Here is a 19065-nt window from a genome sequence, read left to right on the forward strand (position 1 = left end):
AACGATTTTGATGTTTAACAAATTCTGAGATATAAGACAAAATCAGGTACAGGATTGATAACAATTTAGAATTGATTCAATCCCTAAATTTGCGGATTAGTTATAAATAGATATTAATAAAAATGAATTTTATAAATTTTAAATAATAATAATTATAATTATATTGAAATAATAATAAAAATAATACTGATTTCCTAATATAAATATCTGTTTATAACTGCATATATATATTACATATATCTGTATATATCTATCTCTATATATGTATATCTCTTATATTTATATTTTTTATAGATTATAATTAATATTATTAATAAATATAACTATAATAATAATACTCTTAATATTATATATAATAATAATAATATTATTATTGATAATAATATATCTATAATATTTTTTTAATAATATTAATAATATTAATTATAATAATACTAATATTTTTAATGATAATAATTTTAGTATAATATTTGTAATTATAACAATTTATATTTATCCCACTTTATATCTATATATTATATATTGAGAATTATTAATTAATAATACAGGTTTTAATATTAATGAAAGTAGTCATAGTATTGTTAGTATAATATTCTCTCATCATAGAAATAATTTAAACATATAGTATTTATAATTTATATATATATATATATATATATATATATATATATATATATATATATATATATATATATATATATATATATATATATTACAATATCCATATGATAATAATTATTACAGAAAATCATATATATATCTATTCATAGATTTATTTTAATAATAATTTTCTTATCTCGTATTTTATTTTACATATTTAATTCTAATGATCAATTATCTTTTATTATTTTCAATACATACATTTATATATATATATATATATATATATATATATATATATATATATATATATATATATATATATATATATATATATATACATATATTTATTTACAACAATTGTTCATGAATCGTCGGGAATGGTCAAAAGGGCAAATGCATTCTTGTAACTATTCCAAAGTTTTCGAGATTCAACATTACAAACTTTGCTTATCGTGTCGGAAACATATAAAGATTAAGTTTAAATTTGGTCGGAAATTTCTGGGTCGTCACACATCGAATGGTTCACTGTCAACGCTGGTTTTGTTTGGGAAATTGCCCTTAGTTTCGGTGCCATGATCATCTTCCCAGAAGTAAATATTTTATTTTTTATTTTATTATTGTTATTATCATTCTATCAATATTAAATATAAAAATGTCATATTAACACTAACATCTATATCAATTAGTTATCATATTCATATCTTATGGTAATTCCTATCCTATTCCTATCACTTATTAAGAAAGAAGGGAAAAAACACAGAAATAAAGGGTGGACGCTGAGAAACAGGTTATTGCGTATTAATGAACCTGTTAATTTAAATGTGATGAAATCCAAATCTTGATGAAGTTTTAACTTAGAACCTGTTGGAAGTAGAAAACTCTTTAAGGGTTGATTAATGAATGGTACTCTATAATCTATAATTTCATTATTAACACTTATAATCACTCAATTTCGAACAAATTAAAGTTAATGGATATTATGACCTTTTTTTACTTTTTTCTTTTTTATGACCTATCATTATCCCAACATATACAACTTGTATAGTCCTGCCAACTCACTAAAATGAAACCTGCCAACCCGTTTTATTTTTTGAATCAAGCGTGGTCAAGGTTGAGCTAATGGTTCAACCAGCCAACCCAGAAGTTGATGGAAAATCGTGTGTACTTTTAAATCTGTTTAACGCAGTGTATAGTTAAAATAATAATCTTTTTATTATTTCATAAAACATTTACAAGATTAAATATTCATATATTTAATGAAACATGCACACGATTAATTTATCTCAATGAGATCCAGTTACACCACTAATAATTGTCAAAATATGTAATTAACAAAGGGAGTAAACAATATACCTTTCTTGAAGAAATTGATGAACGGAGAGAAACCTACGACCAAAAGTGTGACCGTCTCTTTGGATAGTCCACACTAAACATCAAACAACTTCAATCGATGCTAGTCCAAACCCAAATAATAATTAATCAACCTTTGATTAATATTATGAACCCAAAATAATACTCCGTATGAAACAATGTTATTTCTTTTCTTACTTTCTCTCTTTCAATTCTATCGTTCAGACCAAAAGAAAGAATGGATATATATATATATATATATGTATATATATATACACACATATATATATATATATATATATATATATATATATATATATATATATATATATATATATATATATATATATATATATATATATATATATATATATATATATATATATATATAAGTCTAAAAGACTTCACAAGTTGGTGAATAAAATAAAAAACACGTTCTTAAAATCTTGTTTTCGATTTCTTTTTCTGATGTAATATCATACTTCATTTGTTTGGTAGCAAAAAGAAAATTAAAAGAAATCAAGATCATTTTTAAAGTCGTATTTCTCAAATACTTTATGGGTATATTATGTAACTTATAATTAATAGTTTCTATCATGTCGCTTTCATGTGAATAGTAAATTAATTAATTTCGTTTCATTTACTATTCATATGAATAGTAAATGAATTAATTTTGATTTACTATTTTGTTACTAGAGTAATATATATACATCATATATATATTTTATTTGACGTCTCGGTGTATATGTGTGTGACCCCGAAGGCTCAAATGAATTTGGCCATATAGTTATGTATTGTACCTTGCACATTAATCCTTCAGACTCCTACTTATGCATGGCACAACACTAAGTAACTATACAAACAATGGTAAGTGTCTAGCAACACGTCACTGTCCCCAAATTCACGTGAGGGTAGTTTCTCGAAACTGTTTATGGTAAGTGTTAAATGTCATTCGTCCTTTTGTTTCAGATACTTTAGTTAAACTTGAGATATGGATCATCGGTCATTCTCATTTGTTTAACAATTTTGTTTCTCGATTTTAGAACTGAATTAGATCACCAAATTAATTAAGTATCATCTTAATTACATCTGGGTACGGCCACACAAATATCTTATTCATTCATCGAGGAGCTCATAAAGTATCTAACTCCAAACATTTTAGAGGAACAAATCCTATATTGCATACACGTGTCTATCACGAGCTTTACATTATACCCAATAATGGCCTTTATAATAGCCTTTTTTAGGACAACGTTTAACCATATCAAAGTACAATGCTACACTCATCAAGACGGGCATGCATCTCAAGTCTAAGGACACAAAGACATAATCATTAAAAGATTTACTACTGACTACAATCCATGTAGTGACATCTCATGGTTGGGTCATTCCAATATTCATCATCAATGAATACATATGAATTTTGGTCTCAACAAGTGAACTATTCATCATCAATGAATATAACTAAAATTTCACATTAATCTTAATTCATGTTATTCCCATAACATGACCGATTATGGAGATTTTGAATAATCAACAATTATTCATGGATTAAACATGCTAATATAGAACACGGTGATATAAATGAAAACGACCATATCAAGTATGTCAATTCATCAATATAAAACTGCTTAATGTTCCAAAAATATCCAAATATTAATTTATAAATGAAAAAGATCAGTAGCATAACGAAGTCCAATACTACTAGCATGATCATCATGCTTGTTGTGCATCATGGGCTTTGTGAACATGTCAGCCACATTATCATTTGTATGAACCTTTAAGAATACTAATATCATTTCTCTTAATGACTTAATGAATGTAGTCAAACTTTTGAAGAATGTGCCAGATACTTTTATGTACATGTGATTCTTTCAAAAGTATATTAACACTCGAACTATCACAGTACATATTATAGAAGATTAAATGTTGTGTACTACTCTGAGTATAACAACAAACTTCCTTATCCAGATAGCTTTCTGAGTAGCTTCTCAGTCAATAATGTATTCTGCTTTTGTTGTAAATTGTTCAGTAGTGATCTGCCTAGAGCTCTTCCAATCAACTGTCTTGCCCATCATGACAAAGAAACAACGTGACTGGATCAATAATCATCTTGATCAGTTTGGAAACTAGAATCAGTAAAAAAATTAATACTTAACTCTTCTTCCAAACCACCTTAAACCAAGAACATATCATTAGTACTCTGCAAATACTAAAGAATAGTCTTAACAACAATCCAATATACTTCACCTGGATTATGTTGACAATGACTCGTCAAACTCAAAACTAATGAAACATCGAGTATAGTACATATCATGACATACATAATGAATCATATAGCCGAAGCATATGTGATACATTTCATTCGTCTCATCTCATCTGATGTGATAGGACTTTTGAGACTTTCTCATGGTTATGCCTTTTTGCATTGGCAAAGCTCCATGCTTGGAGTTTTGCATGCTAAATCTCTGCAAGATAATGTATGTACTTTGATTCAAACCAATAATCCAATTGGATCTATTGTATAGATCCTCATTCTAATAATATAAGTAGCTTCATCAAGATCCTTTATAGAAATACATTCTCCAAGCCAAGACTTGACATCTTGCAAGTTGGAATGTTATTTCTAATAAGTAATATGTCATCAACATATAAGATCAAGAAGACTACTCTGCTCCTACTAGCTCTAATGTAAACTCAGAGCTTATCTTGGTTTTGAGAAAAATTAAACACTTTGATTTTCTCATTAAACTTAAGATTCTAACTCCTGGATGCTTGCTTTTATCCATAGATGGATTTTAGAAGCTTGCATACTTTATTAGGATGCTTAGGATTCATAAACTCTTCCGGCTGAACCATATATACATCCTCGCTTAGGTCGCCATTTAGGAAGCGGTTTTGACATCCATTAGCCATATTTTATTATCATGAAAAGTAACCATGGCAATAAGTATCCTAATTGTTTTAAGGCTCGTGACTGGTGAAAAACTTTCATCATAACCTTTTGTAACCAATCGAGCTTTAAAAGTGTTTACATTACCGTCCATATCAGTCTTCCTTTGAAGACCCATTTTTACCTCATTGTCTTACAATTGGGTAGAAGATCAATCAAGTCTCATACTTGATTATCTTTTATGGACTGCATATCTGTATTCATAGAATCTAGTCATTTTCAGATTCAGGATCTGATATGGCCTCACGCAGCTAGAGGATTCATCATAATCCCTTAGTTGAGGTTTATCTGAATTAAGCAGATAATTAAACCTCATAAGCCAATGAGTTCTACTAGATCTATATAGTGCAGGTGTAACACGTTCTGGCTCACCAACAGTGCACTCAGTTTCAATGTGTGGATTTCTAGTGCTTACTGAAGGTATGTTACTTTAAAGTACTTGAATTTCTTCAAGATCTACTTTACTCCCACTGACTTCTTGTAAGAGAAGATCTCTTTCCAAGAATTCAGCAGACTGAGCAGAAAACAGGTTGTCTTCAGCTTGGTAGTAAAAGTAGTAACCCATTGTTTCCTTTATGTATCGTACAAAGTAACATTAGATAGTTCTGGATTTTAATTTGTTTGAAGTGTCATACTTCACGTACGCTTTACAATCCCAGACTTTCAAATAAGACAACTTGGGATTCTTCCCATGCCATAACTCATATGGTGTCTTTTCTACCTTCATAATTGGAATTACATTGAGTATGCCTGCAGCAGACTCTCATACATATCCTTAAAAGACGGTAGTAGAGAAATCAGACTCATCATAAATCAAACTATATCAAGTAAAGTTTGATTCCTCTTACTCAAACACACCATCGTGTTGTGGTGTGTAAGGTAGAGTGAACTATGAGACAATCCCACTATTCTTTAGGTGGTCCAAAAAACTCTTGATTCATAAACTTACTTACTCCATCGGAGCGAAGTGCTTTAATGGTCTTTCCAAGCTGATTATCTACTTCATTTTGGAATACTTTTGAATGTTAAAATAGCTTAATGTTTATGTTTCAGCAAGTGAACATAATCATAGCTACTGTACTCATCAGTAAATGTAATGAAGTAAAATTAACTGAATCTATACATTGTTCTTAAAGGGCTACATACAACAGTATGTATTAGTCCTAAAAGATCTTTAGCTCTTTTACCTAAATCATAGAAAGAAGCATTTATTATCTTTTCACATAAACATGATTCTCATACATCAAATGACTCAGAGTCAATTGATTCCAAAAGTCCATTAGATTGGAGTTTTGAAATGCATTGTTTGTTTATATGACCAATATGACAATGTCATAGATAGGTCTTATTCAAGTCTTGCTTGAAGACTTTGGCGATGTAGGTATACACAGAATTCTCATTTGAAATTACACTATGCATATCAATTTCAAAAATACCATCACGTGGATAGGTATTAAGATAAATATATTATCCTTAGAAACTGAAATACCTAAGTGTGTAAAAGCAAGCTCAATACTAACATCTTTCAAACTATGTCGCTCACAGTATTGAGAGCATAATGCTATTGTTCCAATAAAACAATAAGATCACTTAGAGAAGTAAGTTCAGAGGTACCAATAGCTTTAACAAAAGCTTGATCCCCATTGCCTACTTGCAAATCCAGTGTGTCTTTCTTCAGTCTATTACTTCTTCTCATTCCCTTCATATTGTTACAGGTGTGAAGGCCACAACTAGTTAACAAAGATCTAGGAATCACTAGAAGAAGTATATAGCCATATATGGAATATACCTGATTTGCTAGTCTCACCAGCGTTGCCTTTTCTCAGCTCAGATTGGAAGATATGACAACTTCCTTCTCCAATTGCCAACATTTCCACAATGGAAACATTTGGCGTCTTTTGTTGGGCTTTCCTTCTTGGAAGGTGGAATATTTTTCCTAGCAAATGCTTTGTCATTTCCAAAAAGTATTTGGCTTATTCTTTTTCACCCTTCAATCCTATTTCTTTCTGATCATCGAACAACATTCGATAATCATTTTGCTGAGCAGCAGTAACTGCCACAATAGGAAGAAAAGATATGGGTTCTAAACTTTATTTAACTTCCAATTATGCATGAGAACATTCTCAGGTTGCAGTGTCAGTCTAGGAAGTTTGAACATTGAGTTTATCCTTCTCCAACAAAGAAGGAAGTATGTTTTAGTTTACGTTTTGATTATTTGACATCTACAACAGATATAAGATTCAATTTAGTATTTTCGATATTGAGCTTTAATAAATTAACTACCCAAGTTTTTATAATATTTTTAAAAAACAATTAATTTACGAAAGCCTAAGATCCACATAGAGGTTCCATAGCCACATCGGTTGATCAGCTAGCAGTTATGGAGTCTATTGGTAGGTAGCGGGTACTAATTGCATTACAAGTATAACTCTTAGATCTTTATGGGACCTAGAGATATATGTAGTCCAACAAACCACTATTATCTAATGGCATGTTTGTCCCATCATTGCCTCGAACTCAGATCTCACCGTGAATACGATTAAGTCGTCCAATTTGGAAACAGTGGAAATTCACGCTAGTCTCACTAGATCGAAAAATCCACCTCGTGGCTATAATTCAGCCCAGTCTCACTAGATCAGAAAAATAACGAGGAGTGTTTGCAAGCACATTGGATGGCATGACTTAAATTTGACAGGTATTTTGGAAAAAGTTTGTGTCAACGAATAATGCATGCACACAAGATTCGCTACACTATTAGTTAAAAAACATTTTAACCAATTGTATATGTCGATTATGTTTGTGATCTAATTTTTTATTTAATTTATAGGATATAAAAATAACAAATACACAAACGTGTATCGTTTTAAAACAGTTTTAAAAGATGTCATCCATATATATTATTTGACTTTCAAAATCATTTAACATTAAACTCGTTAGAGTTTAACTTATTTTAAAATAATCAATTTTAATCTTTGAAAATCGTTTAGAGTTTTATTTAATGTTTCCATAAAAAAAAATATGTAATTTAAGTCTCAAAATTATTTAACTTTAAACTCGTTAGAGTTTAACTTTTTAAAATCAACAATTTTAATATTTGAAACTCGTTACCGGTTTTATTTAATGTTTCCTTTCATAAACATTTAGCATATATTATAATCAATAATTATATATAAATGCAAAAATAAAACACAACCATGCATCACACACACATAGCCTAGCCCAAAAATCCTATGCTTGATCCCATGAGCCGACATGGGATCAAGAGGTCAAACTAAGGGTAATATCGTAGCTCCCACTTAATTCAAGAATCAAGTGAAACCTGACAAATGCCATCGTTGTCAACTTGACCTGTTCGCCATCTTCTAAGTCAAAATCCACGTTGCATCTTTATCTTTAATCTTCATCTTATTACATTTATTTAAAATTGAAAAGTACAACTAATATAATACTTTTACAATTTAGAATAAACTTAAATACAATACTATGAAAATGAAACATAAATATAATACAACTTTGGCTTCAAAATGGCCTTTCTAATAAAATAAATAATCAACATGACATAATATTGCCGTAATCAACAATCACAACAATCACATATTATTAAACACATAGGTCGGGGCATTACGGGCTATGCATGCAATCACAATTTTAATAACTACTTATTAAACCTATATATGGCTTGTCCATGGTTATAATGCATGTGTATAACCATGGAATATAACAATCAATAATTATAATAGATATTCAAGCCATAACAATTAAATCTACAATTTAAAATGGTGATATTCTTTCAATCATATTTGTGCATCATGAGGTTAAGTCTAGATCAACCGAGTTGACTTTAAAAACCAAAAAGGTTTTGACTTTCACCAATATACCACAAAGCTAAATCTAAAGAATAGTTACACGACAATTAAGATGGTGTAAAAGCGGCTCGGATACCACTGATGAAAAATCGTGTGTACTTTTAAATCAGTTTAACGCAGCGGATAGTTAAAATAATAATCTTTTTATTATTTCATAAAACATTTACAAGATTAAATATTCATATATTTAATGAAACATGCACACGATTAATTTATCCCAATGAGATCCAGTTACACCACTAATAATTGTCAAAATATGTAATTCACAAAGGGAGTAAACGATATACCTTTCTTGAAGAAACTAATGAACGGAGAGAAACCTACGATCAAAAGTATGACCGTCTCTTTGGATAGTCCAAACTACACTTCAAACAATGTCAATGGATGCTAGTCCAAACCCAAGTAATAATTAATCAACCTTTGATTAATATTATGAACCCAAAATAATACTCCGTATGAAACAATGTTATTTCTTTTCTTACTTTCTCTCTTTCAATTCTCTCATTCAAACCAAAAGAAAGAATGGATATATATATATATATATATATATATATATATATATATATATATATATATAAGTCTAAAAGACTTCACAAGTTGGTAACTAAAATAAAAAACACGTTCTTAAAATCTTGTTTTCGATTTCTTTGTCTGATGTAATATCATACTTCATTTGTTTGGTTGCAAAAAGAAAATCAAAAGAAATCAAGATCATTTTCAAAGTCGTATTTCTCAAATACTTTAGTGGTATATTATGTAACTTATAATTAATAATTTCTATCATGTTGCTTTCATGTGAATAGTAAATTAATTAATTTCGTTTCATTTACTATTCATATGAATAGTAAATGAATTAATTTCGATTTACTATTTTATTACTTGAGTAATATATATACATCATATATATATATTTTATTTGACGTCTCGGTGTATATGTGTGTGACCCCGAAGGCTCAAATGAATTTGGCCATATAGTTATATTTTGTACCTTGCACATTAATCCTTCAGAAGTAACCCATTAAATTTCATCCAGCTGACCAGAAAACCATATTAATCAGAAACAAACATGGCAACCCATGAACGCGTTTACCAAACGGGTTAAGAAGATCCTGTCTAGGCTGGGTACTTTTGACCTGTGATGACCGGGAAAATTTCGACTAATTTTAAACCAAACTCTCAATACGATTCAATATTTTTAACACGATAAGAAAATCCTGTTAGGTTGAGTCTCAAAAATTTTGAACAGTTTCATATATTCAATTGACCTTCGACCATTCTCGACGATTCATGAACCATTATTTGTAAATAAATGTGTATACATATAAAAATAAATATAAATATATGTATTGCGTATATTAAATATAATTTACTTAATGATTGTAATACTCGTTGGACATTTCGATTATTATTTAGAGACGTTTAATTCAAACTTATATGATTTTAAAATAAACGGTGATCCGAAAATGAGAAAAATGTATTTAGGATCTAGTTATTAAATTTTAGCACTTTTTATATTTTACCCAGAATCGAGCGGGACAGTTGACGTAATTTTTATTTAATAAATTAATGATCGAATTTTTATACCATAATGACTGAAATAAATAAAGAGATTTAATATGGGATTTTTCTGAATACTTTTATCCGCCACTGACTTTGAATGGGGCACAAATTGCAGTCCGTGAATGAAATATTAAATCAATAGTAAACGACGGCTAACAATTTACACGTTTATAATTCTATGATTATTATATTATTTATTATTAATTATTATTAATATTATATTATTACATTAACTTGTTGATTCATCCGAGAATTGGGGATGTTTTGTGATTGATACTATTCTTAAGTTTTGTTTCTTATCTCCTCGTAAACAAGATGACAGGAGTATACATATAAGCATAAGATATACATATAAACCCACATCCACCATTTTTCTTGTTTGCTACTCGACACCAAACATTACTTCATCTTCTTGCTTCAATCATCGACTCACTTTCAAAACGGACATCACCACAATCCATCTTCCTCTTCTCTTACTCTTGATTCTGACGAGTATATTCAAAACAACCATCTCCGGTAACCATAGCAATCACCGCCACAACACGAACCCACTTCGGCTTTGCCACTACTATTCGAAGGACCCTCTTGTAACCGAAACCTTCTCATCACCACCATAATGTTTTGTTGTTCCATCGACACCAGGTACAACCATCTAAAACCGCCATATCTCTCTCACATGCTCTTTTTCTCCTCTATAATTTTTATCTTCTTGAACGGGAATCCAACCCAACACCATCTTCGATCTCTACTTCTGTTTTCTTTTTGATGCACCATGAACAACCACCTCACCTCAGCACCCATTTGATCACCATCGTATCATCCATTCCATCACCACCCACGTTAACCTACAAATACCACCACTCTTATCAACCCACCATCGACAACATCAACTCAAGAAATCACCAGCCTACAGCCTTCTTTTACTGCTACTACCGTTGCTAGAAACCACCAATCCATTTTGATCACCACCAAAACTAGTCATTCTTGCTGCCTTTCTGTTTGAGATCACCATTACATACACGAACTATGAACCATGTGTTACTATTGTTTGGCTCTCTATCCTCTTCTTGTTTGTATTAATACTCAACAACCACCTAGCTTCTTTTATTTTATTCCTCTCTATTTTTCTGGTTAAACAATCAAACAACCTGCGTTTATATATTTTTCTCTACACTGTGGGAAATAAGGTGCATGTGGGACGTTTTAAGAGGGTATGGCCGACACATTGAAATGTGGTGTTTCATTATTTTATTAAAGTGATATATGCACTTGAGTTGCCGACAATCTCCAAACAAAGATCCCACGTGTTGTTTAAATAAGGTTAAATCTAAAGTATAGGGGTACAGGTCACGAGATATGGTAGCATGCGTTTTTTTCTATCATACACTGTTTCCGTCGAGCTCTTTGGGGAAAAAACCAGACAACACATCGATTGTGTTGCTTTGGACTGCCATGTTTTTATTGTTTGATGGGCCATCAAGTGGCTATTTTATTTTTGGCCGAAATCCATTGCAATTTTTTGTTAGGCTGCGATCTATTATTTTTTTCGTGGGCCGAGAACTATTAATAGCCTGTTGGGCCAAGCTTGTTTATGAATTGGGCTGCACACTTCATGTTTCTGTTTGAAAGATCACGAAATATTCCTGCAGCTATTGTATGTTATTTCTGTTTCGATTTAACAACCAACACCACCATAATTGTATTAGTTTTTGCGGCCACACTCTTCCTTTCCATTTCTGTTTTCTATTGACTCGATGATAACGATTTTAGTTCGGTAATGAAATTAAAGATAATGATAATTGATGATGATGATATGGGTAGTGGCATGTAATCATATGATAATGATAGAAGGAGGTGTTGAATTTATGAGGAAAAAGGATAATGGTTTTATATATGTATATAATTAAAAAGATGACATATTACAAGAAATATCTAAGGGTTCAATAGTTAAGGGGTGTGTTGTCATAACCCGTCCTTATCCCCCTGGACGAAATCATCAACATCTGGTCCCGTTGCGATGATTGACTCCAAGTAATGTCCTTAAAATGAGCAAATGCACAGCGGAAGACTTAATTTGTACCTGAGAATAAACATGCTTAAAAGTGTCAACCAAAAGGTTGGTGAGTTCATAGGTTTATCATAATAATCATTTCATTTCCGTTATAATAATAGGCCACAAGATTTCAGTTTCATAAATATCCGTACACTAGCAAGTGTATAAAAGCATTCTATAAGTTGTGGGCACCCGGTAACTAGCCTTAACAAGAGTGTGTACCCCTGAGTTATAATAATATTTGCACCGAATCAAGTGCGTTACATTAACCTCGAAGTACTAAACACCCGTTCTTCTAGTTTAGTAGTGACTAGAACAACATCTGGGTGGGGGTGTAAAACCCGATAGATCTATCTTTAGGATTCGCGCCTACCAGTTCATAAACCAATAGTTAAAGTTACCAAGCTAGGGGATTTTTGATTCAAACCCATGTAGAATTAGTTTTAGTACTTGTGCCTATTTCGTAAAACATTTATAAAACATCGCATGTATTCTCAGCCCAAAAATGTAATTTGCAAAGCAATTAAAAAGGGAGCAAATGAAACTCACCTATTGTATTTTGTAGTAAAAATACATATAACGTCATTTAACAACTAAACAATGTAGGGTTGGCCTCGGATTCACGAACCTATATTATTCGTTCATATATTAATACATATATTCGTAATTGAGCAATTTCGTATATTATATTTTAAATTATGTATCTTATATGTTTAATTTGTATATATAATTAAAATAGTTAATATTTATATAGTTATATATATACATATGATTAATATTATATTAAAAATCAACAATTTGTTACATATAAATAAAAATCTTAATGTATATAATTATATGTAATATTTTGGTAGTTATAATAAATATACTTTATATATATAAAAAAAAATACTTATTTGTTATAATAATATTGATACAAATAACCATCTAAATGATAATTTTATTAATAATATAAATTTTGATAAAAAAGATAATAATAGAAATAATAATTATTATTATAATAACTATAATAGTAATGATCTTTCTAATAACGGTAATAATTATTAACAATAATAACGATAATAATAATAATAATAATAATAATAGAAGTAAAAGGAATTGTGTATACCCTTGAGAAACTTTTTCTAAAAAGAATTGTCCCATTTGAGAATCGAACCAATGACCTCCCACTCTCTGCTAACACTCTTATCCATTGGGCTGTTGCCTCTTTTCTGATTTGAACCCCAACTAAATTCATTTAACCCTCTTATTTCAGTCTCTATATTTTCTCTTCTTTTTCAAAAAAAAAAAAAAAAAAAAGAAATACCACAACCGGGGTTCGAACCCGTGATCGCCCGTTTTACACACATATTCCAAACCATCCCTCTGTCAGTAACTATTTGTTACTATAAGGATTTTAATTCCTTTATCCTATGTTTCGGTTTTTCTTCATCATCTTAACACCCTTTTATTATTTCATGTGTATAATGGTTCAACCAAAAACCCGTACATACTCTTTTTATTCCTTGAGTCTCGGTTTATTCAGCCCAAACAAGAAGCCCAAAGTATAAAGTTTACGGCCCAAATTAAATTAGTATATAACAAGAAAATAATGATACGTCCGTGATATGAGAATTTGGTGGAGATAAAATGGAAAGTGCTATTTTACAGCTCACCATCAATCATCTTTAAAAATAAATTATCTTTACAGCTCATTAATGTTTACCACTTCCATTCACGTTTAAAAAAAAAAAAAAAAAGAAATAGCAAATCGTGGTTTGGCTTGCTCGACGGAATCAGTAAAAAAAAAAAAAAATAACATGATTGCAGTAGAAATGGTGGTTGTGCGGTGGTTTTGGTGATGGTTTAAAGTCGTTTCACGGCTGCCAAAACAGAAAGAATTAATAGCGTAAAAGCAGTAGCAGCAGGAATCGAAGAAGGAAAAAAATAGAAGTGTTAGAGAGAGAGATGTCTGAGGGTGTAGGTGATGAATGGAGATGGAAGGCGGTTTACGATGGTGGTTTTAGGAGGTGAGGGTTCGTTGGGGTTGTAACCGAAGCAATAGCAGTAGCCTTGATTGGTTTGGTCGTAACTAGGTCACGGTTAGCGGTTGTGATGACAACTCTCTTCAGTAATCATCATGGATTCAGTTATGGTGATGGGTATGGTGGATTAACGGGTGTTTGAAACAGGAAAAGGAAAAGAAGAAAAGAAAAGGAGGTGTTTGACTAGTGGTGGTGTTCGATTGAGGTGTTGTGGTGGGTTTCGAACAAGATTAGATGAGAGAGAGTAGAGTAAGAGTGACGGTTTTGATGGGAGTGTAACAGTGGTAGTTTGTTGAAGTTTAGCTTCAATTTGGTTTCGATAAAAAAAAAACAACAATAGCGGTTAGTTTTTAAGGTGACGGGGGTGATGTAGATGGGTGAAGATGGTGAAGGTTCCCGGTGGTGATTGGTGGAGGATGATGATTTCAAGTGGTGTTTGAAGGTGACGGTTGTAGATGGTAGGGGTGGCGAGGAGTTAGTTACGATGGTTGTGGTTGTGGTTGTATAAGTTATATCGAACAAGAAACATAATAATCGAGCTTGTGGGTTTTCGGTTATGGTGTTCATGACGATTGATGGTCATGGTGATTGATATGGCTAAGAGTGGATTGCCGGTGGTTGAGGGTGAAGCTCAAAGAAGGATGATAAGTTTGGAGATGATTGAGTAGTTTAAGATGAAGGAATATGTGTTTTTCCATATGCACACGTATTAGATTCATATATATTATGTAAAAGTAATATTTAAACACAGTAACCAATTCAATCATTTGAATCACGGATAAATTTAGCCATTAGAAAACAAAAAAAATAAAATAATATTGTTTATATAATAATAAACGTGTGGAATGAATTAGCAGTCCCCAATGTATTTTATAATTCTCGGCGATTTTAACACGGAGAGTATATCGTGCTCCGTTGTTCAACAATGGCGTATAAAAGTACGTAGAAAGATCATATATTAGTTATGTTTGAATAATTCGACCATTATTTGTTGAAAATCATTCCTAAAAGTTGATCGATTAATAGCGTTCAATTCTCAAGTAACGTATACGAAATGCTAAAGTTCATCCTGAGGTATTAAATTCGTCTAATCACAATCGTAGGTCAAACGAATATATAAAACAGTTCGAAATTTTTGAGACTCAACCTAACAGATTTCTCTTATCGTGTCAAGACTACGAAATCATATCGAGAGTTTGGTTTAAAAAAAATTAGTCGAAATTTTCCGGGTCGTTACAGTACCCACCTGTTAAAGAAATTTCGTCCCCGAAATTTGATAGAGGTGGTCATGGTTAACAATAAGAATGTTTTTCATGACGAATATGAATAGTGTTTTATCATTTTCGATTAATATGGATAAAATGATTCGATCATGCGAAGCGTACGAGTGAAGCTATTACAAAATAGTGAAATGAAGTGATTAGAGTTCGTCTTAACTTCTGACGTAATCATGGTTGATTTTCAGAATTCAAGGAATTTATAGAAATCTTCTAATCAGAAAGAAAATGTAATCGCACGATTTATTAGCAAACTGTTGGAATTACGGAAGAACAGGAATATCAAGGAAATATTTCCGTGATATGCTTAGAAATTAAGTAGATTGATAGAGTCGTGTAACATGGCACGTGATGAGGATAAGATCTGTGAATCATCATCACATTACATTAGAAATTTAGCATGACTTACTGTAATATAACCACGTTGGCCCGGCGTCATTATATTATACTAACTCATGCTTCAATTCCCTACACTTCTTCAAAAATCATCCATAATTTAAACTCCAATTTTATAGAATGATAGAAACTGAAACAGTTTCTTTTATGAGGTAACATAGATAGCACGAGAAGATAGGTAATTTCGGACGAAGATATTTATGAGGATATCTTCAGAAATATTGAAGATATTTATGACGATTTTTTTGAAATTTCTAGATCGAAAGATGATGTAGAAAACGTTTCCGCAAGGATTTTAACATGGCTTTGAAGCAAGATTTTCTCTAAAGATTTCGGCGGATCCAGAATTTTCTGGATTCTTTGAATATAGGGTTTGGTCCTTGTATTTGCCCTTGGTCTCCTTCATGGTTAGCTCAATCCGTTTTTCTCTACCAAATTTTCTATCGAACGTTCCTAACACTTCCTTCTTTATCATCAACTTTTGGCCATTAAGGCCATCTACTACATGCTGCTTCGTCAGCATTTTAAAAGTTAACGGATCTGGGTCATCGGTTATCAAACATAGGTGGTTTCAGGAGAATTGTGTTTTTAGATGATTAAACGCTGATAGTAATATGATGAAATATAAAAGGTTTCCGGTAACAATAAAAGAGTACGCATATATTCCGAGGTTATTATAAGGTTGTTTTGAACGAAAAGTCGAAATCAACTTGCTGGAGCTGTGACAAAATTTGGTTATCTCGAACAGGATTTGCAAATTTATTTTCGGTAATAATAACGCTAAAGGAATTAACACAGATACGTATTAAACCTTTACTCAGGTTCCAAGAGTTTTTCAGGTGCATAACTATATACATCAATCTTTTCTTCCATAGATGAAGTGCGACTGGTTCATCTTCTCGATCAAGGTGTTTTCAAGAATCATGAAAGATTTAAACATGGATTGGAATCGTCAAGATTCGAATGAGGTTTAAGATGAAATCAAGTGGCAACTTGAAGAATTGTTTAGTTTCATATGTTATAATCAATATTTTAATTCATTTTAATTGTCCAAAGTTAGCAGTCCGATAGTCCAATGGTCCAATAAATTCATATATAAATTAAATATATAATATTCGAATTAATTAATACGTATCGTGACCCGTGTACCGGTCTCAGTATTGATCACAACTCAAACCATATATATATTTTGGAATCAACTCCAACCCTGTATAGCCAACTCCCACCTTAACATATAGAGTGTCTATGGTTGTTCCGAAATATATATATAGATGGGTCGATATGATAGATCGAAACCTTGCATACGTGTCCCGTTATTTATAGTACGTAAAATAAATAAATATATATCATGACCCATTGCACAACGTGTTGTCTCAGAATTAATCCGACGTATTGTTGTACATGTGTCCCGACGGTATGTAAAGTGCGAAAATTAAATAACAATAAATAAAATTGCGAGAATGTAAATTGCGATAAATTAAATGTTAATCAGTTAGCTGGGAACAGTTAGCTAGGAACAGTTAGCATGGAATCTTAACAATATTTCAATTAGTTAATCCGTTTGTTTCTAACAAATTTTATTTTGTCCAATGTTTTCTTCATTATGCCACTTGTTGGATTCTGATAGGTTAAAATCCAAATATGTAATTTGAATGGAAATGGTTATTCTGCAGTGAACGGATTCGTATATCGGTGGTTGTAGGTAGGATAGTAAATGACCGTTGAATCAGATTCGAAGAATGTACAGTGTAACTTATTAATGTGAAACTCAAATATTCCTCGGGTACTACCCACCCGTTAAAAAAAATTTCATCATTAACAGTTTGTACGAAAGAATTTTTAATTACAATCTTTATGAAAATATACTTGCATATATATTTTCTTCGAATGTAATCATGGAATTAATGAGTCAATAAGATATTAAACTCATTTGATTTATCGTTAATACTAGATTATATAATCTCTAAAACTCTAGAAATTACATAATCGTCATGTCGAACGAAGATATATGAGATAGAGCGATACGTAAAGCGAAGATAATCGATGTAGAATGATATATAGAATGAAGATAACGTAGATAGAACGATGCGTAGAACGATGATTATGCTCGAGGTACAGAATGAGATGTTGGGGCACGTGGTGTTGAAACTTAGGTGGTTGGTAGTACTGTTGGTGCTGGTGATGTTGCTGAAGCTGATACGTTTCGCACCATATTTTTCAAGGCTACAACTCGTGCGCGAAGCTCGTTGACTTATTACTCCGGAATGATTGTCAGTAGGAACGGGCGAGTGAATAAGGTTTGGAGATGATATATAATCATGACGAGATATTCTAGAATTGAGAGAAAATGGTATTATAAATAGGTTCGCCGGTAAGTGATTCAGGTTCTTCGCCAAGAGGGAAATGTAGTGGATGGAAGGGATCACCTTCTTTGCGTCTCCATTGGTTAAGTCGACTACGAACCCATCAGATGAATTGGGGATGGTTGATTGATTGATTCATTCTGGTTATGCTGCTTTCGGAGCTTAGGTGAAATTCCATATCGGAATCCGAGAGGCTTGAACTAGTGGTGAGTTCCATTTTGCTCGGTTAGATAAAGAGTTTTTGGTATGCAATGAATTTCGGATAGCGGATGATATTCTAATTACATAGAATACCTATACATAGTACAGAAGATCCCGTAGATTACGAAAGAATTTAAGGAAACGTGTCGGATAAAGTCTATAGTAACAGATACGCTAAGATATGAATTTATCTGTACACTATCTATCAAATAAGGAATGATAAGCAGGTAATTTTCCAATAGAAATGATAGACAATACTTATAATATGCAGCTAAGGTCGAAGTCCAGACTCGCTAATGCATCCTAAAAACTATCAGTTAGACACACTAATGCAAGACCTGGTTCACTAAGACCAACGCTCTGATACCAAATGTCATAACCCGTCCTTATCCCCCTGGACGAAATCATCAACATCTGGT

At 31.5% G+C, this 19065-nt stretch overlaps 1 protein-coding gene across 1 annotated transcript in view; it reads left to right on the forward strand.

Moving 5' to 3' along the window:
• The window catches only part of LOC139868475 (uncharacterized), a 66840-nt gene that overhangs the window by 21589 nt on the left and 26186 nt on the right, over positions 1–19065 (forward strand). Inside the window, exon 2 of the mRNA XM_071856810.1 lies at positions 1116–1193. Coding sequence (XP_071712911.1) covers positions 1116–1193 — 78 coding nt within the window. The remainder of the gene's footprint in view (positions 1–1115; positions 1194–19065) is intronic.

This window comes from Rutidosis leptorrhynchoides, chromosome 9, assembly GCF_046630445.1.
Source record: "Rutidosis leptorrhynchoides isolate AG116_Rl617_1_P2 chromosome 9, CSIRO_AGI_Rlap_v1, whole genome shotgun sequence".
Taxonomy (NCBI): Eukaryota; Viridiplantae; Streptophyta; class Magnoliopsida; order Asterales; family Asteraceae; genus Rutidosis; species Rutidosis leptorrhynchoides.